Below are 22,957 nucleotides of genomic sequence, written 5' to 3'. Positions count from 1 at the left end.
TTTTAGAGGGTACCCTCACAGACCAAAATGTTATGTAATATCTGAAAATAAAGTCTAAAATAATCATAATCTAATTCTAAGAAATAAACTAAAACATTCTGGTTGTTCTTTAAATGGTCATTTATAGGTAAAATGGGAATATTTGCATCCAAGTGCAGGCCACAGGAGGTGGGGCAACAAATATGGCCAACGCCGCTGCACACTATGGACTTTACAGAGACAGTGGAGCTCAGACTCACTTGGTGTGGGCAATGTTTGGATGCGGATATTCCTGTCACACCAATGAACGGGTAGGAATAACCATAAAATTTACTGATATACCATAAACCAAAAAACCCTTCTAATGGGAACAGCAATTTAATATATGGATACTTCTACTTAGTCTGTCTTTACACCACATTTGGCCAATACTTCATCACATACTTATGTATACATTTACACGTATACACGTAGATACAGTAATGCACTCATATGGGGCAAAAAAAGTGTATATTTGGATTTTGATTATCTTTTTATTTTTCTTCCCATAATTTAGATAGAGATAAAAAGACAACTTAATGTATACAAACGTTTACCGTATAATGTTCACATTTTCTTTTGCATATTACATTTGTCTATTCTATTTAGAGGTATAGATAAATGGTATTCGTGTGAAAAAACAGATCTGTTGCACTACTGCTGCAAAACGGAAGCCGTGACTACTTTGATTATTAAGGGGTCTATCTAGTTTCCTATTTTAGAAAAAAAAAAAATAGCATGCAAATGCATTTAAAATAAAAAAGGGTAAAATGGTATGATCATATCCATATAATACACTCACACATATGTTTTCATTTTGTACATCTGTCGCGGGCGGGGAGGACGCCGCCACGCGCGCTCGCTAACGCTCGGGTCCGGCGCTGCTGCGGCTGCTGCTGCTCGGTGACTCGAGCGGTGGGCCGGATCTGGGGACTCGAGCGGCGCTCCTCGCCCGTGAGTGAAAGGGGTGGTTGGTTTGGGGAATTTAATCCGTGACGCCACCCACGGGTTGTGGTGAAGATGGGCACCACCGCTGCTGGTGACAGGGATCCCGGGAGCGATGGTGGGGAGCAGCTGGGATGTTGTTTTCCCCCTCCGTGCGTAGGGGTCGGTGGTCCCGGGGCCCGGTGGTGTGATGGGGAGGCAGGGTTGGTGAGGTGCAGGGTTGCAGGGACAGCGCGGCGCGGTGCCGGATGGCACGGGTGTACTCAGTAAGAGATGCACAAAGTCCTCGGTAAACCAAACGGCTGGATGGACGGGTCCCGCAGCAGGCTGCAGTGTCTCTCCCTGGACAGGTGATGGCGGCTGTCTTTCCCTGCACCTTTGTGTACTTGTTTGACTACGATGGATCCCCAACGGTAGTCCGCTCCCCGGTGTACGGATGCCGGAGGAGCCCGTTTGCCCGCAGGCGCTGGCCCTTGGGTCTCTAGCCTTAGGCGGTAGCTGTATATCCTCACGGTGTGGGCGGTTGCCTTCTATCGGGTCTTTGGCTGTTAGGAAACCCCTGGGGTTCCGGTCACACTCGGATTTGATTATTGTCGGCAGCTCCAAGCCTGGTCGGAGTCCGATGGCCCTGCCTGTGTGTGCTGGCTTCACTTCGCTCCCCGGTCGGTACCGGCGGGCCAACGCCCGACCCCGGTCCTACGGTTCCGCGTTGCTTCACCACTCCTGCAGACGGCCACCACCGTCTGCCAACCTTGTTGTCAGTGCCTGGGCCACAAACCCAGACACCCAAGTGTTTACTCCTCACACTTCAAACTCCAACTTCTAACTGACACTTTTCCCGCCTCCAGGCCTGTGAACTCCTCGGTGGGTGGGGCCAACCGCTTGGCTCCACCCCACCTGGTGTGGACATCAGACCCTGGAGGGAGGCAACAAGGGTTTTGTGTTTGACTAATGTTACTGTCTAGTTGGGGGTGGGGGTGTTTGTGTGTTACCTGTGACGACCTGGCTAGTCCAGGGCGCCACACATCCCCCCAAAAATGGACCGTTTTTATCTTTCGTGTAATCTGTTCTGCCTCCATGTTATATCCGGGTTTTTTTCTCATTGGTTTTTAAGAACGGTAGGTGGTAGACTGTCTGAACTTTAACTTAAAGAGTATATCTGTGTCTTTGAAAAAAAAATTTGCATGGGTGGAAATCGCAGAAAAATGCAGGAAAGAATTGACATGTCCATTTTTTTTTTAAGCTCAAAAACGCAGCTTAAAAAAAAAGTTGTGTGGACAGCAAAAATGAAAACTCATAGACTTTGCTGGGGAAGCAAAATCATGCAGTTTTGAGCCCAAAAACACACCCGAAAAACGCGCAAAAACTCTGCGAAAAACGCACTGTGCGCACATAGCCTAACTGCTTCTACTGATGTGACAACAGAGCAGCGGCTTCTCTGCTATGTAAATAAGGCGAGACAGCCAACGAGATTCTGATTAACAGCCAGTTAGGCAGCAGGGACCTAGTGGTCAATCAACAAGACGTCAGCATGATAAGCCTCCACTCTGTTGACTAAGCCACTGTATCATCGGCATTTGTATCTGTAACTGCTCTGCAGGGCTGCCACTAGGAATTTCAGGGCCCCATACTGGCAGAATTTTGGGGGCTCCATGAGACTCCGCCCAGGCTCCATCCCAGCTCTACCTCCAACACTCAAAGCTTCCAGTCTCACCGCCACTCTTGTAAAAACTCCACTTATGCACCACATCCTCACCAATGACACATTAATAGTTCCCATCAATCCCCATCTGCTGGATGACAATATTATATATATGGTATACATATATTTTTATTACACCATGTTCCAAATTATTATGTAAATTGTCATAGCGATTATTTTTTTATTTTTTTTTCAATGAAACTCATTGATGGTATTATGTCTTAGGGTTCTTTGGATCACTGAAATCAATCTCAGATACCTGTGATAATTAGTTTGCCAGGTGAGCCCAATAAAAGGAAAACTGGATGTTCCACAATATTAAGCAGGCCACAGTTTTCAAGTAACATGGGAGAGAAAAAAGATCTCTCTGCTGCCGAAAAGCATCAAATAGTGCAATGCCTTGGACAAGGGATGAAAACATTAGATATTTAAAAAAAACTTAAGCGTGATCATCGTACTGTGAAGAGATTTGTGGCTGATTCTGAGCACATACGTGTTTGTGCTGATAAAGGCAGAATGAGGAAGGTTTCTGCCAGGCAAGTCCATCGGATTAAGAGAGCAGCTACTAAAAAGCCATTACAAACCAGCAAACAGATATTTGAAGCTGCTGGTGCCTCTGGAGTCCCTCGAACCTCAAGGTGTAGGATCCTTCAAACGCTTGCAGTGGTGCATAAACCTACTATTCGGCCACCCCTAACCAGTGCTCACAAGCAGAAACGGTTGCAGTGGGCCCAGACATACATGAAGACTAATTTTCAAACAGTCTTGTTTACATCATGATGAGTGTTGAGCAACCCTGGATGGTCCAGATGGATGGAGTAGTGGATGGTTGGTGGATGGCCACCATGTCCCAACAAGGCTGCGACGTCAGCAAGGAGGTGGAAGAGTCACGTTTTGGGCCAGAATCATGGGGAGACATCTGGTAGGCCCCTTTAGGGTTCCTGAAGGTTTGAAAATGACCTCTGCATAGTATATAGAGTTTCTGACTGACAACTTTCTTCTATGGTACAAAAAGCACAAACGTGCCTTCAGGAGCAAAATCATCTTCATGCATGACAATGCACCATCTCGTGCTGTAAAGAATACCTCTGTTTCATTGGCTGCTATGGGCATAAAAGGAGATAAACTCATGGTGTGGCCACCATCTTCCCCTGACCTTAACCCTATAGAGAACCTTTGGAGTATCATCAAGCAAAGGATCTATGAGGGTGGGACAAGTCCCTTGTTAAAGCGCCGGTTGCCGGTGCGAAACAGCTGTCGTCCGTGTGTGGTCGGTCCCTCTCTCCTCCGTCCTTTTATGCCTGCTCCATGTAAAAAATAATTACAAGATTTCTGCCTTCAAGTGGTGAGTGCCCTCCGTTCTATATTTATGATGATCATATTGAAATGGAAGGAGTATCATACCACTGCAAATCTACCAAGACCCGGCCGACCATCCAAACTTTCATCTCAAACAAGGACAAGACTGATCAGAGATGAAGCCAAGAGGCCCATGATCACTCTAGATGAACTGTAGAGATCTACAGCTGAGGTGGGAGAGTCTGTCCATAGCTCAACAATCAGCCGTACACTGCACAAATCTGGCCTTTATGGAAGAGTGGCAAGGAAAAAGCCATTTCTCAAAGATATCCATAAAAAGTGTTGTTTAAAGTTTGCCACAAGGCACCTGGGAGACACACCAAACATGTGGAAGAAGTTGCTCGGGTCAGATGAAACCAAAATCGAACTATTTGGGCACAACGCCAAACAATATGTTTGGCATAAAAGCAACACAGCTCATCACCCTGAACACACCATCCCCACTGTCAAACATGGTGGTGGCAGCATCATGGTTTGAGCCTGCTTTTCTTCAGCAGGGATAGGGAAGAATTGATAGGAAGATGGATGGAGCCAAATGCAGGACCATTCTTGAAGAAAACCTGTTGGAGTCTACAAAAGACCTGCGACTGGGACTGGGATTTGTCTTCCAACAAGACAATCATCCAAAACATAAAGCAAAATCTACAATGGAATTGTTCGCAAATAAACGTATCCAGGTGTTAGAATGGCCAAATCAAAGTCCAGACCTGAATCCAATCGAGAATCTGGGGAAAGAGCTCAAAACTGCTGTTCACTCTTTGCAAAGGAAGAATGGGCAAGAACTTCAGTCTCTCGATGTGAGACATACCCCAAGCGACTTGAAGCTGTAATTTCAGCAAAAGGTGGCGCTACAAAGTATTAACTTAAAGGGGCCGAATAATATTGCACGCCCCACTTTTCAGTTATTTATTTTTTTAAAAAGTTTAAAATAAGCATTAAATTTCGTTCAACTTCACAATTGTGTCCCACTTGTTGTTGATTCTTCACCATAACATTAACATTTTTATCTTAATGTTTGAAGGCTGAAATGTGGGAAAAGGTTGAAAAATTCAAGGTGGCCTAATACTTTCGCAAGGCACTGTATATACATACACACCTTAATTTCCGAAAGTGTTAGGACATTTGAAGTTCCAGAAAATGAAGCATTTACCTCATAAAAATACACCTCCTACATCACCCCTCTCTATAATACACCCTCTACAACACCCCTCCCCATAATATCTCTCCCACACTGCCCCTCTGCATAATATCCCCACACACACTGTCCCTCTGTACAATGTCACTTCACACACTTCCCCTCTGTATAATATCCCCACACACACACACTGCCTCTCTGTATAATATACCCATACACACACTGCCCCTCTGTATAATATCCCCACACACACTGCCCCTCTATATAATATTCTCCACACACTGCCCCTCTGTATAATATTCCCACCCACACACTGCTCTCTGTACAATATTCCCTCACACACTGCCCTTCTGTAGAATATCCTCACGCACACTGCCCCTTTGTATAACATCCACACACACTATCCCTCTGTATAATATCCAAACACACTGCCCTTATGTATTATTGTATTATATCTCTCCCACACACACTTCCCCTCTGCATAATATTTCTCCCACACACTCCCATGTGCACACCCAGCAATTTGTAAGTAATCTTGGCTTTTATTCATACCCCGTGGGTGTGCTAATATGCTAGGAGGGCGGACTAGTCGGGGGGAGTAATGCCCGTGCAACTAGTCTCTGCGCTCATTAGCATATCATAAAGGATCTTTAGAAATACTTTGTTTTAAAGATCTCTTTATGTGTGCTACCAGATGCAGGGACGGTTTGGCAGGGATTAGCAATATGCACCCAGAACTGCTTGTGGTTCTGGGTGCATATTGCACATGACAGGTTCCCTTTAAAATCAGACGGCACATTGACATCTACAACAGATGTGTGAATGTAGCCTAAATTAAATAAAAATGATAGATTCAAGTTTTTTTTATACACTTGGGTGTTCCGTTTTTCCAAAGTATTCTTCCCTTCTTCCCTAGATGTCTGAAGTGCATGCCCCTAGGCAGGAAAGGCCCCGTCACACTAAGCAACATCGCTAGCAACATCGCTGCTAACGAACAACTTTTGTGACGTTGCTAGCGATGTTGCTGTGTGTGACATCCAGCAACAACCTGGCCCCTGCTGTGAGGTCGTTGGTTGTTGCTGAATGTCCTGGGCCATTTTTTAGTTGTTGCTGTCCCGCTGTGAAGCACAGATCGCTGTGTGTGACAGCGAGACAGCAACAACTAAATGTGCAGGCAGCAGGAGCCGGCTTCTGCGGAGGCTGGTAACCAATGTAAACATCGGATAACCAAGAAGCCCTGTCCTTGGTTACCCGATATTTACCTTTGTTACCAGCCTCCGCCCTCTCACTGTCAGTGCCGGCTCCTGCTCTGTGCACATGTAGCTGCAGGACACATGGGGTTAATTAACCCGATGTGTGCTGTAACTAGGAGAGCGGGGAGCCAGCGCTAAGCATTGTGCGCTGCTCCCTGCTCTGTGCACATGTAGCTGCAGGACACATCGGGTTAATTAACCCGATGTGTGCTGTAACTAGGAGAGCAGGGAGCCAGCGCTAAGCATTGTGCGCTGCTCCCTGCTCTGTGCACATGTAGCTGCAGGACACATCGGGTTAATTAACCCGATGTGTGCTGTAACTAGGAGAGCAGGGAGCCAGCGCTAAGCATTGTGCGCTGCTCCCTGCTCTGTGCACATTTAGCTGCAGCACACATCGGGTAATTAACCCGATGTGTGCTGTAACTAGGAGAACAGGGAGCCAGCGCTCAGTGTGCACGTGTAGCTGCGTGCGCTGGTAACCAAGGTAAATATCGGGTTGGTTACCCGATATTTACCTTAGTTACCAAGCGCAGCATCTTCCACGCGGCGCTGGGGGCTGGTCACTGGTTGCTGGTGAGCTCACCAGCAACTCGTGTAGCCACGCTCCAGCGATCCCTGCCAGGTCAGGTTGCTGGTGGGATCGCTGGAGCGTCGCAGTGTGACATCTCACCAGCAACCTCCTAGCAACTTACCAGCGATCCCTATCGTTGTTGGGATCGCTGGTAAGTTGCTTAGTGTGACGGGGCCTTAAGTCAAAAGATAGGATTGTTTACAAATAGATAAAAGTTATCTGACCCTGACAATTTTAGTGGGATTGCCGGATTCAAATTTTTATGAGGGCCTCCCAACTCTTAGGGTACCGTCACACTTTAGCGACGCAGCAGCGATCCCACCAGCGATCTGACCTGGTCAGGATCGCTGCTGCGTCACTACATGGTCGCTCGTGAGCTGTCAAACAGACAGATCTCACCAGTGACCAGTGACCAGCCCCCAGCCAGCAGCGACGTGCAAGCGACGCTGCGCTTGCACGGAGCCGGCGTCTGGAAGCTGCGGACACTGGTAACTAAGGTAAACATCGGGTATGGTTACTCGATGTTTACCTTAGTTACCAGCGCACACCGCTTAGCTTAGCGTGTGCAGGGAGCAGGAGCCGGCACTAGCAGCGTGAGAGCTGCGGAGGCTGGTAACGAAGGTAAATATCGGGTAACCCCCTTGGTTACCCGATGTTTACCTTGGTTACAGCTTACCGCAGGCTGTCAGATGCCGGCTCCTGCTCCCTGCACATTCAGGATTGTTGCTCTCTCGCTGTCACACACAGCGATGTGTGCTTATCAGCGGGAGAGCAACAATAAAAAAACGAACCAGGGCTGTGTGTAACGAGCAGCGATCTCACAGCAGGGGCCAGATCGCTGCTCAGTGTCACACACAGCGAGATCGCTAATGAGGTCACTGCTGCGTCACAAAAAACGTGACTCAGCAGCGATCTCAGTAGCGATCTCGCTGTGTCTGAAGTACCCCTTAGCAGATAGAAAATATAAGGTACTGAGGATTTCAACGAAATCTGTCATTTGCTATCTGTTACATAACACAGAATCATTCACCTGAGCATTGCTGTGGTTAAATTAGAATAGAAAACAGTCAGGCAATCAATGATTCATTCATCTGACAGCTATCTATTGTGTATGAAGCCCTATAGATAGAAGATACAAATTATGGCCCTGAATAATCAAGACTGGAGTTGTTCATACCAGTTTTGATGAGGGGCATGTTGGAGTCTTAACAAATCAAGCTCCTCTCAAAGGGAACCTGTCACCACTTTTTCGACCTATAAGCTGCAGCCACCACCACCAGACTCTTATATACAGCATTCTAACATGCTGTATATAAGAGCCCAGGCCAGGGGTATAACATAAAAAACACTTTATAATACTTACCTAACGGTCGCACTGTGGGCCTTATGGGCGTCTCCGTTGTCCGGTGCCGGCGCCACCTCTTTTGGCCACCCTTGTTCTCCTTCTCTAGCCGCGGTGCATGACAGGTCCGACGTTATACACACTCGCTGGCATTCAGGTCCTGAGCAGGCACACTTTGATCTGCCCTGAGCAGGACAGATCAAAGTACTGTAGTGAGCTTGCGCAGGATCGGCGAGTGTGTCATGCACCGAAAGAGGAGTCGCCAGCACCAGACAACGGAGACGCCCATAAGGCCCACAGCGCGACCGTTAGGTAAGTATTATAAAGTGTTTTTTATGTTATACCCCCGGCCCAGGCTCTTATATATAGCATGTTAGAATGCTGTATATAAGAGCCCGGTGGTGGTGGCCGCAGCTTATAGGCCAAAAAAGTGGTGACAGGTTCCCTTTAAAAGTGGTATGTGCCACAAATCTGAGAGAATGGAGTAAGATTGGTGACATAAGGAGTAGAGATGAGCGGTTCCATCAAGGCTCTCTTCGCTAGCAGCAAATGAGCCTAGCTACCCTGGCTCGAGCGTGACTCAAACCCTGGATCAAGTCACTGATTGGCAGTTTGAGTGTCCGCCCACATACAGCCAGCTATACACAGAATATTTCTGGGGGAGGGTGGACGGGCTTTTTCAAACTTTTGTTTTTGCAAACTACATCAGAGCACGCTGTTGTTATCCCCAGTGTACGCCATTCAAACACTGCACGCGGTTCGCACAGGGCTGAGAACCAAGCGTACCTGAGCACAACGTTGCCCACACAAGTTTTGTTTGCACGTACAGCATCCGATCCACAAACCTCAACTTTGATTTTTATATTTGGTGTTCGGTTTGAAAACCCAACCTTAGGTTTGCTCATCTCTAGTAAGGAACACCACAGCTCATCATGAATTAGATGAGTGGGCATCGCCATGCCCACTCATCCTGCCCCAGCTCTGTCCATTTTGTAGGGCTAACTAAAACTGGGGTGAAAAAGCCAAAAGTTGCAAATCGCTTGGCAAACTTCGCGTTGCACAAAAAAATTGCGACTACGCCATATTTCTGGTGGAAAACACTAATGAATTGGGGCCTATACTGTATATATAGAAGTATATACACAACTGTGTAGATTTCCCATGTGAACCTTCTGAATGTATATATAAATCCGAAAGAAAGGCAAGAACTGACTAGCTGCCAACACTGCTCATCTCAAGGGAAAACAGGAGTCAGCAAGTAATATCAATCAGTTTTCCCCAGAGAGATGATGTCCAACAATGTGGCTGCCCAACGTATCAAGTACATTAGATAATTGGTGAAATTTGCCAAAAACAGCAGGATACAACAGATTAATGGCTATGCTGGACCAGCTTCTGACTACTTTCTACTTCAATTACACTACCGTATTTATAATCATTAAAATAAATCGTAAAATATTTTAAAATGTGATATTACACTCCTCTAGATTGAAATTGCAACACTAAGAAGGAAAAATGATGGCATTCTGGAAATGACAGGATGGATACACATGTTAATAATATGCAAATGATGAAAAAATACAAATAACATTTTCAAAACATCTTGATTTACTCAGTATCAAATATGAGAATGATGTGCATAAATAAATATACTTACATGTCTTGGGATGTTATCAATTAATTTGTTAAGGGTCGTCTCAGGAATGGTCTGCCATGCTGATGAATGCACTTAGGAGCACAGATCATCAAGATCCTCTGCTGGCAGCTCCCTTTGTAATTGCCAACCAATGACATTCTAGGTGTGCACAGTGGGAGACAAGTCCAGAAAAGCTGCAGGCCACAGTAGCAGATTTAGGCCATGCAGGCTGTTCACAGTGCAAGAACAACATGCGGCCCCTGGGACATTTTGGAGAAATGACCGTACTGAAGTAAAGAGACCACCACCTCACCCCAGAACCGTCCAAACTTTCGGCGCCATGGAAGCAGAGGATCCTGCTGCTGCTCAGCGTTAGAACCACAAATGAAGAGATGATCCAGCTTCCAGTCTTGTAAATAAAAATGACTTTTAATGAACAATCTTTTAAAACCAACGATCCATGTAAATAAGCATTCACAAAAGTCTAAGAGCCATACGCTCGAAACGCGTCTGATGAGGTCTTTAAACTTACTTTCCAAGGACCTGGAGATGTTCTATGTGCATTTGCTTATTAATATGGATCGTTGGTTTTAAAACATTGTTCATTAAGTAATTTTTACTTAAAAGACCGGAAGCTGGATCATTTCTTCCTTCACCAGAAATGACCATATCACTAATCTCACGACCAAATCAATGCCACTCTGTTAGTGTACCTGAAATGAAGACTAGAGAAAGCGTAATCCTGGGAGTGGGAGTAGTGTGACATTCACTCATGAAGGCCTCCACATGGCGTTGCCTACATGGTCTCCAGACTCCCGGTTATTATTGCATTCAGAAGTGTACTTCATTGCTGTAGATGTAGAGGATAGATCTCTTTGACAAATTTCAGTGCCGTCTTGCTCCATGATAGACTTTGACAGTGGTGGCATGAAGTAAATGGAACACCTGTAGCAGGGCGTCTGGTTCATAGCCCAATGTCATGCAAACACCTTCTGATGGTTTGAGCAGAAACTGTTTGATGCCTTAGGTTTGCTGACGTCCAATTTCACTTTCAATATTGAATTAATCAATCGTGGAACTACTTTATGGCAAGATCTCCAAAGTGTCCTAGGATCCATTTTTCTAACAACGTAAGGCCGTATGTTCCTTGTGCTACTAAGAGCAGCTTGCATGCCCTAAACATACTACTATGGCCTGCAGTATCTCCGGACTTGTCTCCTATCACATACATCTATCCTATTTATGGTAATGATGCCTGGTCCATACATGACAAGCACGTCTACTTATTTTGGTCGCCCTATTTCCGTATAGATTGTAAGCTTGTTAGTAGGGTCCTCACTCCTCATGTAACTGGTGAACTGCGTGTTTCTTTATATTATCTTTATTATCAGTACGTCCCAGCCTAACCCTTTCACTCCCAGGCAATTTTCCTTTTTTAGTTTGGTTTTTTTTTGCCCCTCTTCTTCCAAGACCCGTAACTTTTTTATTTTTCCATCAATCATGCCATATGAGGGCTTGCTGTTTGCAAGACAAGTTGTACTTTTAAATAAAGCCATGAGAAAAATTGCAAAAAAAGAGCGATTGCATGACTGTTTTTGGGATATTTTATTCACCATGTTCACTATATGGTAAAACTGATGTGTCGATGCCTCAGGTCGGTACGAATTCGTAGACACCAAATATGTATAGGTTTACTTTTATCTAAGGGGTTAAAAAATTTCTGAAGGTTGTCCAAAAAAAGTGGCGCTCTTTTTGTGCCATTTTCCATGACCCATAGCGTTCTCATTTTTCAGGATCTATGGCTCAGTGAAGGCTTATCTTTTGCATCTCGAGCTGACGTTTTTAATGGTATAATTTTTGCGCAGATGCTATCCTTTGTTCGCCTGTTATCACATTTTGTATATAATTTGCGACAACCAAAAAATGTAATTTTGATGTTTGGAATTTCTTTGCCGCTACGCTGTTTACTGATCAGGTTAATTGATTTTATATTTTGATAGATCAGGCGATACCAAATGTGTGTCACTTTTTCATTTTTTTAAACCCTTTGATTTTCAGTGGGGTGAATGGGGGTGATTTGAACTTCTAGGTTTTTCTTTTGTTTTTTTTTTATTTTACTAGTCCCCCTAGGGGACTATAAGGATCAGCAGTCTGATCGCTCATTCATTTCTCTTGATTAGAGCTGCACAGCTCAGACCAGGAGAAATGCTCGTCTGTAACAGCCTGCTCTCTGCCGGCTGAAACAGGAAGTGATTCGAGTCATAATAGCACAGGAGTCATCACATGACCCTGTGCTGCCATGGCAACCATCGACTTCCTGTAATCACGTCACAGGGCTTCCGATGGCAGCGGGTAAGTGCGCATTACCTCCTCCGGGCATTTAAATTGCGCTGTCACATTTTGACAGCATGATTTAAGGGGTTAACAGGAGTGGGTGGATCATGGATCCACTTGCGCCTGTGAGGCACACGTCTGGAGTACAAATGAGCAGACATGTGCAGGGAGTGCAGCAGGCTCACCGCAATAGCCGGCGGTGATTACCCTTTCATGATTTAGGACGTATTGGTACGTCCTCGGGCATCAAGAGGTTAATTGTAAAGTGCTGCAGAATATGTTGGTGCTATATAAATAAATGATTATTATTTGGGATGTCATTTATTGGCAATTACAGCTGCCAGTATCAGCCAGTTGATCTTGATGCACTCAGCGTGGTAGAACATTCCTCAGACAACCATTAATAACCTCATTGATAACATGCCAATGCGTATAAGTGCCTATATTTCTGCATGTGGCGCTCACGCTCGATTTGAAATAATTGAGATAGTTTGAAAATGTTGTTTCGATTTTTTTCATCATTTGCATATCATTAACATGTCTATTCATCCTGTGATTTCCATAACACTATGACTTTTCCATCTTGGTGTGCAATTTCAATGTTGAGAAGTGTATATAATGTTCTAACTCATATAGCAATGCTTGTTAAAGGGTTGATATTGACTTTTAGGATTGCTACTTCCAATACGTGGCACTTAAGCTCAAGTCCTCTTCCTCTCTCAAGAGGCAATTTGCATATTTAATTTCCTAGAGGAGCATTGCAAGGCGTTTAAAGGGAACCTGTCAGGTCCAAAATGCCAACCACGAGCGGTTCTGGGCGCATATTGCTAATTCCTGCATAACCGTCCCTGTATACACTAGCATAGATATAGAGATCTTTAGAAAAAGTATTTCTAAAGATCTTTTATAGTATGCTAATGAGCACGAGCACTAGTCCCAAGGACATTGCTTCCCTTGCTAGTTGGCCCTATTAGCATGTTAGTACACCCCTGTGGGCATGCTATCATGCTAATGAATGCGCAGCATCACAGGATGAACTCACTCACCTTTCAACTATCATCCCCGCCCAACACTGGATTTCGGCTCAGTGCGCATGACCCCAGAGTTTCAGTCATGCGCACTACTTCAGTTTGAAGCCGGGGTACGTACACCGTATACGTACAACGTATGACCGAAACACCAGGGTCATGCGCACTGAGCCGAAATCCAGCATCGGGCAGCGATGGCAGCGGAGAGGTGAGTGAGATCATCCTCTGATGCTGTGCATTCATTAGCATGTTAGCACATCCACAAAGACATACTAACATGCTAATGGGGCCGACTAGCAAGGGAGGTAATATCCCGGGGACTAGTCCCTGTACTCGTTAGCATACGATAAAATATTCTTTCTAAAGATCCCTTTATCCATACTAGTGTATACAGGGACAGTTAGGCAGGGATTAGCAATATGTACCCAGAACTGCTCATGGTTCTTGGTGCATATTGCACCTGACAGGTTCCCTTTAAGTCTCCTAATACCGGTATTCCAGACTTAGCATGCCACTATCAAAGTACAAAACTTATCCCTTATAATATGTTAGGAGTTTATCAGCCAATCCCTCCCCCTATCAATAGGCATAATCATAAAAGCAGTGTACTACTATTCCACCTATCATAGAGTATATACGGTTAGGTCCAGAAAGATCTGGGCAGTGACCGAATCCTTGTGATTTGTCTTCTGCGTGCCGTTATTTTTTATTTTATAATGAAACAACTGAGATGCAATTGAAGTGTAGACTTTCAGGTTTAATTAAAGGGGTTGAACAAAAATATCCTGTGAAACATTTAGAAATTGCAACCATTTTTATCCAAAGCCTCCTCATTTCAGGGGTTCAAAAGTAATTGGACAAATTGACTTAACCATAAATAAAATGTTCATTTTTATTACTTTGTAGAGACTCCTTTGCAGGCAATGACTGCCTGAAGTCTGGGAGCCATGGACATCACCAAACGCCGGGTTTCCTCCTTTATGATGCTTTGCCAGGCCCTTACTGCAGCTGACTTCAGTTGTTGCTTGTTTCTTGGTCTTTCTGACTTAAGATTTTTGTTTTAAGCCTGTAAAATTCATGCTCAATGGGGTTGAGATCTTGTGATTGACTCGACCATTGCAGAATATTCCATTTCTTTGCCTTAAAAACTCCTTGGTTGCTTTTGCAGTGTGTTTTAGCTCATTGTCCATCGACACTCTGAAGCCCTGTCTAATCAATCTTCCTGCATTTGGTTGAATATGAACAGAAATTATAGCCCTGTACACTTCAGATTTCATCCGGCTGCTTCTGTCTTCAGTCACATCATTAATAAACACTAGTTGCCCAGGGCCATTGGAAGCCATGCATGCCCATGCCATCACACTACCTCCACCATGTGTTACAGAGGATGTGGCATGCTTTAGATCAGGGGTCCCCATCCTTTTTTACTTTGAGAGCCACATTGTAGAGATGAAGTTGTAGCCAATGCCAAATTAGCAGTAGAAAACATGAAACAACAATTGGACATAAAGAATCTTCTCTATATTGACATCAGAGAGAAAAACTGACCTCCATACACAACACAATCCACTATACCAAGAACAATAATACCACATACAAGGGAGAAATACCACCACACCATGACCAGACAACATATTACCACCACATAGTGACCGAATACAGGCACATACAAGGGAGAAATACCGCGACACTATGACCAGATAACATTTTACCAACACATAGTGATCAAATACAACCATATACAAGAGAGTAATACCACCACACCATAATTAGAAATACTGCAACACTATGACCAGACCACATATGGTATCATATTCCTGATCATGGATTTAGCCTGGTATATATAGCCCCATTCTGGTATATATGGCACCATTCTAGTATATATGGCCCCATCCTAGTATATATGGCCCCATCAGACCCCCATCCTGGTTTATATGGCTCCATTATGTGCCCATCCTGGTATATAGCCCCATCCTGGTACATGTCCCAAGCATGTCCACATCCTGATATATAGCTCTCCATTCTCCTGTTATATAGCCTCTCCATTCTCCTGTTATATAGCCTCCCCATCCTCCTGGTATATAGCCTCCCCATCTTCCTGGTATATAGCCTCCCCATCTTCCTGGTATATAGCCTCCCCATCTTCCTGGTAAATAGCCTCTCCATCTTCCTGGTAGATAGCCTCCCAATCTTCCTGGTATATAGTCTCCCAATCATTCTGGTAGATGGCCTCCACATCCTCCTGGTATATAGCCTCCCCATCCTCCTGGAATATAGCCTCCGCAGCCTGGTAGATAGATTCCCCCTCCTCCTGCTAGATAGCCTCCCCATCCTCCTGGTATATAGCCTCCCAATACTCCTGGTATATAGCCTCCCCATCCTCCTGGTATATAGCCTCCCCATCCTCCTGGTATATAGCCTACCTATCCTCCTGGTATATAGCCTCCCCATCCTCCTGGTATATAGCCTCCCCATCCTCTTGGCATACAGTCCCACCCCAGCACACAGTAATAAAAAAAAAAATAAACAATTGTACTCATCTACCCCGGCATCCTCCTGCGACACTGGACTGGCAACTGACCAGCATGTAAGCGGCGCAGCGCATGACATCAGTGTGATGCGCGGTTACTTACAGCACCGGCAGCTGTCAGCGTATTCTCTGCTCCCCATGCCCACGATGGTGAGCGTGGGAAGCAATGAATATTCATGGCCTTAATCGGCGGCAGGCACATCTCAGTGCAGGGACCCGACGGGTCACTGTGTTGTGATGTATTTCAGCTGGATGTGTGCACTCGGACACACATCATCTGAATCAGGGGCTGGGGCAGGCCTGGGCACGGTCGCAGTGGCGTTTTCTGCGACCGTGGTAATTACGCCCTTGCCTACATGTCCACTTCGGCTCCTCCTGGAACGCTTACCTGTACCTGCGCCTCCTCCTGCTCTTCTCTGCAGCCTCAGCCCAGATGATGACGGCCGCTGCATGTTGGTGCTTTGCTGAGGAGCTTCTCTGCCTCAGTCCTGTCGCCGCACTGTTCAAATGTATGCGCTCCTGAAAGAAACACCTACTTCATGGAGCGTGTTCTTCACTTGGGTGGATGTTGTGAAGGGCATTTTGTTCACTATGGAAAGGATTCTGCAATCACCACTGTTGTCTTCTGAGGATGTCCAGGCCGTTTTGAGTTCCCAAGCTCATCAGTTTGCTTTTTTTTTTGCCGAATGTACCAAACTGTTGGATTTGGCCACTCCTAACATTTGTGCTATGGATTTTTTTCTTTTTTTTCAGCCTAATGATGGTCTGTTTTTCCTCTATTGAGAGCTCCTTTGTCTGCATGTTTTGGGTTCACAGCAACAGTTTCCAAATGCAAATACCACATCTGGAATCAGCTCCAGACCTTTTATCTGCTTAACTGATGATGGTTTAACGAGGGAATAGCCCATATAGCCCATTAAAGTGCTTTAGAGATAATTGTGCAATTACTTTTGGTCCCTTAAAAAATGGGTAGCTACATATTAAAGAGGAATTCCTAAACCCTAATACCAATTACGATGTGAGTGAATACCCTCAAATTAAAGCTGAGTCTGCACTATTAGCCCATATTGGTTATATAACTGGATCTTGAATATATATTTGTAAGCAGATAAAATGACAAAAATTTGTGTCACTGTCCAAATATTTCTGAATCTTTTGGTACATAAGAGCAGTGTCCTACTATGTCTACCAGAGGACATATAATAGTAGGAGGAGTAGTAGTTCACTACTCTTACTATCAAAGGACATACATACAAGGTACTACTACTTACACTATGAGGCATATACATAAAAGCGGTGTACTACTACCTCACATCAGAGGACATATACCTTACAGCAGTGTATTACTAGCCCTCCATCAGAGGACATATACATTAGACCAGTGTACTACCCGCCCATCAAAGGACATATACATAAGAGCAGTGTACTACCCGCCCATCAAAGGACATATACATAAGAGCAGTGTACTACCCGCCCATCAAAGGACATATACATAAGAGCAGTGTACTACTACCCTTATCATTAAAGGACATATACAGTACAGACCAAACGTTTGGACACACCTCATCTCTAGAACAACTATTAGGCTATGTGTGCACTTACCGGATTTTGCCGCGGATTTTTTGCGGTTTTGCTGCATGTTTCGCTGCAGAAAATGTTCATAACATCTCTGCAGTGAATCACCAGCAAAACCTATGGGCAAAAAAAATCCTGTGCGCACTAGGCGGATTTTGACAGCTGCATGTTTTGCTGCGGGATTCCCGCAGCAAAAACAATTGCATGTCAATTCTTTTCCGCACGTCGCTGCGGGATTTCACTCCATTGACTCCAATGTAATTGTGAAATCCCGCAGGGAATAACGCAGACAGCAAATTCTGTGCGGTTCACTGCGTTTTCCTGCGTTATTCCCTGCGGTATTTCGCGGTTTACCTCCGGTAATGTACATCGCCTGTCTGCGGTTTTGCAGGGAAGTGATGTCATTACAGGAAGAGGAAGCCGTGCAGAGAGTAAACACACAGATCACACTCACACAGACATCACAGACATAGATCACAGACACAGGACACAGACACATAGAAAGAAAACGGAAATATAGAAAACAAAGAACGTGGGCTCCGCTTTATATTTACCTTCCAGCCGAGGTAAGCACACAGCGGCGGCCCGGTATTCTCAGGCTGTGGAGGGAGAGGGGCAGGGTTAATGTCCCCCGCCTCACTCCCCCTGCCGCAGCCGAGAATATCAGCCACAGCTGCCCCGGCACTGTCGCATGCATTATGCGGCAGCACCGGCGTGTCCCCGGCTCTTCCTGCCGCCGTGTAGCAGTGGTGGTCAGGGTAATACAAGGGGTTAATGATGGTGGGGGACCACCGCCATTAACTCCAGGCTTGATCATGGCAGCGTCTATGTGACAGCTGACATGATCAACCCGTAAGTAAAGTGAATAAAACACACCGAAAAATCCTTTATTTTAAATAAAACAAACAAGCCTCGTTCACCATTTTATTAACCCCTCCCGCACCAAAGCTCCGGTGTAATCCACAGGTCCTGCGCTGCTTACATCCAGCCGCGACTGTCACAGACACAGCGCTGAATGAATGCAGCAGACAGCAGAGGTAATTACCGGTCATTTCCCACGGCCGGTAATGTGAACTCACTGCCGACCGTGGGAAATGCAGCGATCTGTCCTCTATCTATCCCTCTATCTATCCCTCTATCTATTCTTCTGTCTATCTATCTACTATCTCAGAATTAAATGACTTTTTTTTTTTCAATGTGCTTTATTGCATTGAATGCAATAAAGCACATCCCAACCCGCACGCAGCAAAACCGCGGCAATACCGCGAACAATACCGCGGTGAAACCGCAGCAAACCGCATGCGGTTTTCGGGTGCGGTTTGCCGCGGTTTTTTTACCGCGGGTGCGGCAATCTTTGAGAGCATGCGGAATTTTCTCAAGAAAATTCCATTTCCCAGTGCGCACAGAGCCTTAAGAGGAGAATTTGTGCAGCAGGCCTTCATGGTAAAATAGCTGCTAGGAAACCACTGCTAAGGACAGGCAACAAGCAGAAGAGACTTGTTTGGGCTAAAGAACACAAGGAATGGACATTAGACCAGTGGAAATCTGTGCTTTGGTCTGATGAGTCCAAATTTGAGATCTTTGAATACAACCACAGTGTCTTTGTAGAAAAGGTGAATGGATGGAATCTACGTGCCTGGCTCCCACCGTGAAGCGTGGAGGAGGAGGTGTGATGGTGTGGGGGTGCTTTGCTGGTGACACTGTTGGGGATTTATTCAAAATTGAAGGCAGCATCTTGCAGCGGCGTGCTATTCCATCCAGTTTGCGTTTAGTTGGACCATCATTTATTTCTCAACAGGACAATGACCCCAAACACACCTCCAGGCTGTGTAAGGGCTATTTGACTAAGAAGGAGAGTGATGGGGTGCTACACCAGATTACCTGGTCTCTACAGTCACCAGACCTGAACCCAATCGAGATGGTTTGGGGTGAGCTGGACCGCAAAGTGAAGGCAAAAGGGCCAACAAGTGCTAAGCATCTCTGGGAACTCCTTCAAGACTGTTGGAAAACCATTTCCGGTGACTACCTCTTAAAGCTCATCAAGAGAATGCCAAGAGTGTGCAAAGTAGTAATCAAAGCAAAAGGTGGGTACTTTAAAAAACCTAGAATATAAGACATATTTTCAGTTGTTTCACACTTTTTTAAGTATTTTATTCCACATGTTTTCATTCATAGTTTTGATGTCTTCAATATGAATCTACAATTTTTAGAGTCATAAAAATAAAGAAAACTCTTTGAATGAGAAGATGTGTCCAAACTTTTGGTCTGTACTGTACATACAAGGTACTACTACTCCCACTATCAGGGCATATACATAAGTGTGTATTTTTACTTCCCACATCAGAGGTCATATACATTAAAGCAGTGTACTACTACTTCTATTAGAGGACATATACATTAGAGCAGAGTATCACTACTCCTATTAGAGGACATATACATAAGGGCAGTGTACTACTACTCCTATCAGAGGACATATACATAAGGGCAGTGTACTACTACTCCTATCAAAGGACATAAACATAAGGCCAGTGTACTACTACTATCAGAGGACATATAAATAATGGCAGAGTACTACTACTTCTATCAGAGGACATACATAGGAGTAGTAGTACACTGCCCTTATCAGAGGACATACATAAGGGCAGTGTACTACTACTCCTATCAGAGGGCATATACATAAGGGCAGTGTACTACTACTCCTATCAGAGGACATATACATAAGGGAAGTGTACTACTACTCCTATCAGAGGACATATACATAAGGGCAGTGTACTACTACTCCTATCAGAGGACATACATTAGTGCAGTGTACTACTACTCCCATCAGAGGACATATACATAAGGGAAGTGTACTACTACTCCTATCAGAGGACATATACATAAGGGCAGTGTACTACTACTCCTATTAGAGGACATACATTAGAGCAGTGTACTACTACTCCCCTTATCGGAGTCACATTGTCCTCCACAGATAGTAATGGGTCTATAAATAAACTGCCAGCTTTCTGTGCATTTATCTGACTGGCACGAGACTGGCACACTAAGCAGGGGGTCGGTGACATTGCAGAGGGGTGACAGGGAGCTCCGGAGGACACTAGGAGGGTGTGATAAGGGGACACGGCGGCAGTAAGGGTTAATTCCGGCATTCTCCTGGGTCAGTCGCCGGCACAAGGTCAGTGCATGCAGCAGATGTGTCCAGGACCCTGGATACTGTGCAGCCCCCCATCCCCGGCCGCCCGCTGCTCGTCCCTGGATATGAGGGTGCACATAGCGCCAGGCTGCTGCCCCCGTGTGCCCCCACATTCCAGCCCTGGCACGTTACCTGTGAGCCCGCATGCTGTGCCCTGGGTGTCCTCCCGCGGTCCCTGTGCTCTGCCATAGCTGCTCAGCAGATGCTCTCCTCCTCCTCAGCCTGGCAGCCCCTCACCAGCAGGTGACGTCAGGGCATCAACCTGCAGGAGCACAGTAAGGGGCAGGCGGCTGTCACTGCCGGAGGCGCCACCCGACGTGATGCTGTGTCCCTGATAATAGCAACATAGCGTGATAATGATTAACCCGCGCTTTACTGCAGCACTCAGCCTAGAAAGGCATGCTGCACCCTCAGGGGTTAACCAGGAGCGGCTACAGCGTTACCTTGCCCGGTAAATGCCCCCCGCAGCGGCAGGGGTGGAGACTGGCAGGACAGGAAGAGAGGCAGGAACACTGCATTACCATAGACTGGAATCAGCCAGGCAGGTGTGGTGGCGGATACTGCTCAGGTGGGATGGCAGAGCCAGGGGCAGAGCCAGGGCTGCCAACCATCCAGATACTCCGTACAATGAGGCACTTTATATTGCCCTGTGTGCAACAAATTAAAAACATTACAGGCTCATGATTTTTTTTTTTAAGTTGTAGAATCTTACACAGAACATTATGTCTGTACTCATCATTCTAATAAAATATATCTTTGTACCGTGTTAGCCAGTAGAGATAAAAAAATTGTTTAAAAGAACAGAGAGTCCTCAGTGGTTGATACCTTTTAATGGCTAACTGAAAAGATGGTAATAATTGCAAGCTTTCGAGACTACTCAGGTCTCTTCATCAGGCACTGCAGCAGTATTTATGGCTAGAACAGCTTGTCCCCCTGCCATAGAGATAGTTCTGTTTCATATAACTTGTTCTTTTTTTTTTTTTTTTTTTTTTTTTTACTGCACTATTCTAAGTCCTGTTGTGTATAAATACGTGACTCTTCAGATTTTGTGTTATACCATGCCTGATGAAGAGACCTGAGTAGTCTCGAAAGCTTGCAATTATTACCATCTTTTCAGTTAGCCATTAAAAGGTATCAACCACTGAGGACTCTCTGTTCTCATCATTCTACAGTCACACAATGTCCTATATCGCTATGGGCTGAAGACCCCTCACAGAATGATTTGTTATGGTTTTACATTGTGTGTACAAAATATTGTGTCCATGATTTTTTGATAAGTTGTCCAGAAAAATTAGGTTGGCAACCCCAGGCAGAGCGGGTCTGTTGTGCCCCTTAAGCTGGGTTTACACACTGCAACATCGCAAAGGACATCGCTGTAACGTCACCGGTTTGGTGACGTAACAGCGACCTCCCTAAGTCTCTGCTAAGTCGCTGGTGAGCTGTCAAACAGGCAAACCTGGCCAACAACTCAACAGCGATCCGGACCTGCAGAGCGACTTAGCTGGTTGTTGGGGACGTTGATAAGCAGCCTTTTGAAAGGGAAGTTGCTAACAAAGTCGCTGCAAAGTCTTCACACACTGAAACTTCATGCTGCACAGCGGGAAACAAAGGACCTAGGAATGGTCCTGAACGATTTGTAACGATTACAACTTCACAGCAGGGGCCAGGTCGCTGATAGGTTTCACACACTGCAACATCGCAAACAACATCGCTATTGCGTCACAAAACCGGTGACGTTACAGCGATGTCGTTTGAGATGTTGCAGTGTGTAAACCCAGCTTTAGAGACTGAAGTATTAGCACCCCTGAGTCCTTCCCACCACTCTGATACTGAACCCATCATCTTCCAAAGACAGGTATTGTGATCTGAGGAACTTACCAATGTAATGATACACACACACACACACACATATATATATATATAATCAAAAGTATTGTCACCCCTGCAATTCTGTCAGAGAATGCTCAGTTTCTTCTTGAAAATGATTGCAATCACAAATTCTTTGGTATTATTATCTTCATTTAATTTGTCTTCAATGAAAAAAAAAAATTGTCATAAAACCAAATTGGATATAATTCCACACCAAACCTAAAAAGAGGCTGGACAAAAGTATTGGCACTGTTTGAAAAATCATGTGATGCTTCTCTAATTTGTGTAATTAACAGCACCTGTAACTTACCTGTGGCACCTAACAGGTGTTGGCAATAACTAAATCACACTTGCAGCCAGTTGACATGGATTAAAGTTAACTCAACCTCTGTCCTGTGTCCTTGTGTGTACCACATTGAGCATGGAGAAAGGAAAGAAGACCAAAGAACTGTCTGAGGACTTGAGAATCC

General features: G+C 45.2%; 1 protein-coding gene across 1 annotated transcript in view; it reads right to left on the bottom strand.

Moving 5' to 3' along the window:
* The window catches only part of INPP5J (inositol polyphosphate-5-phosphatase J), a 60,301-nt gene extending 39,235 nt beyond the window's left edge, over positions 1-21,066 (bottom strand). The window contains exon 1 of the mRNA XM_075319949.1: positions 20,751-21,066. Coding sequence (XP_075176064.1) covers positions 20,751-20,807 — 57 coding nt within the window. The 5' untranslated portion in view covers positions 20,808-21,066. The remainder of the gene's footprint in view (positions 1-20,750) is intronic.
* Between the last annotated feature and the right edge of the window lie 1,891 nt (positions 21,067-22,957).

The sequence above is a fragment of the Anomaloglossus baeobatrachus genome, chromosome 1 (assembly GCF_048569485.1).
Source record: "Anomaloglossus baeobatrachus isolate aAnoBae1 chromosome 1, aAnoBae1.hap1, whole genome shotgun sequence".
Classification (NCBI taxonomy): Eukaryota; Metazoa; Chordata; class Amphibia; order Anura; family Aromobatidae; genus Anomaloglossus; species Anomaloglossus baeobatrachus.
Note: the sequence above shows the minus strand (reverse complement) of the source record. Positions and strands in the feature narration are given on the sequence as shown.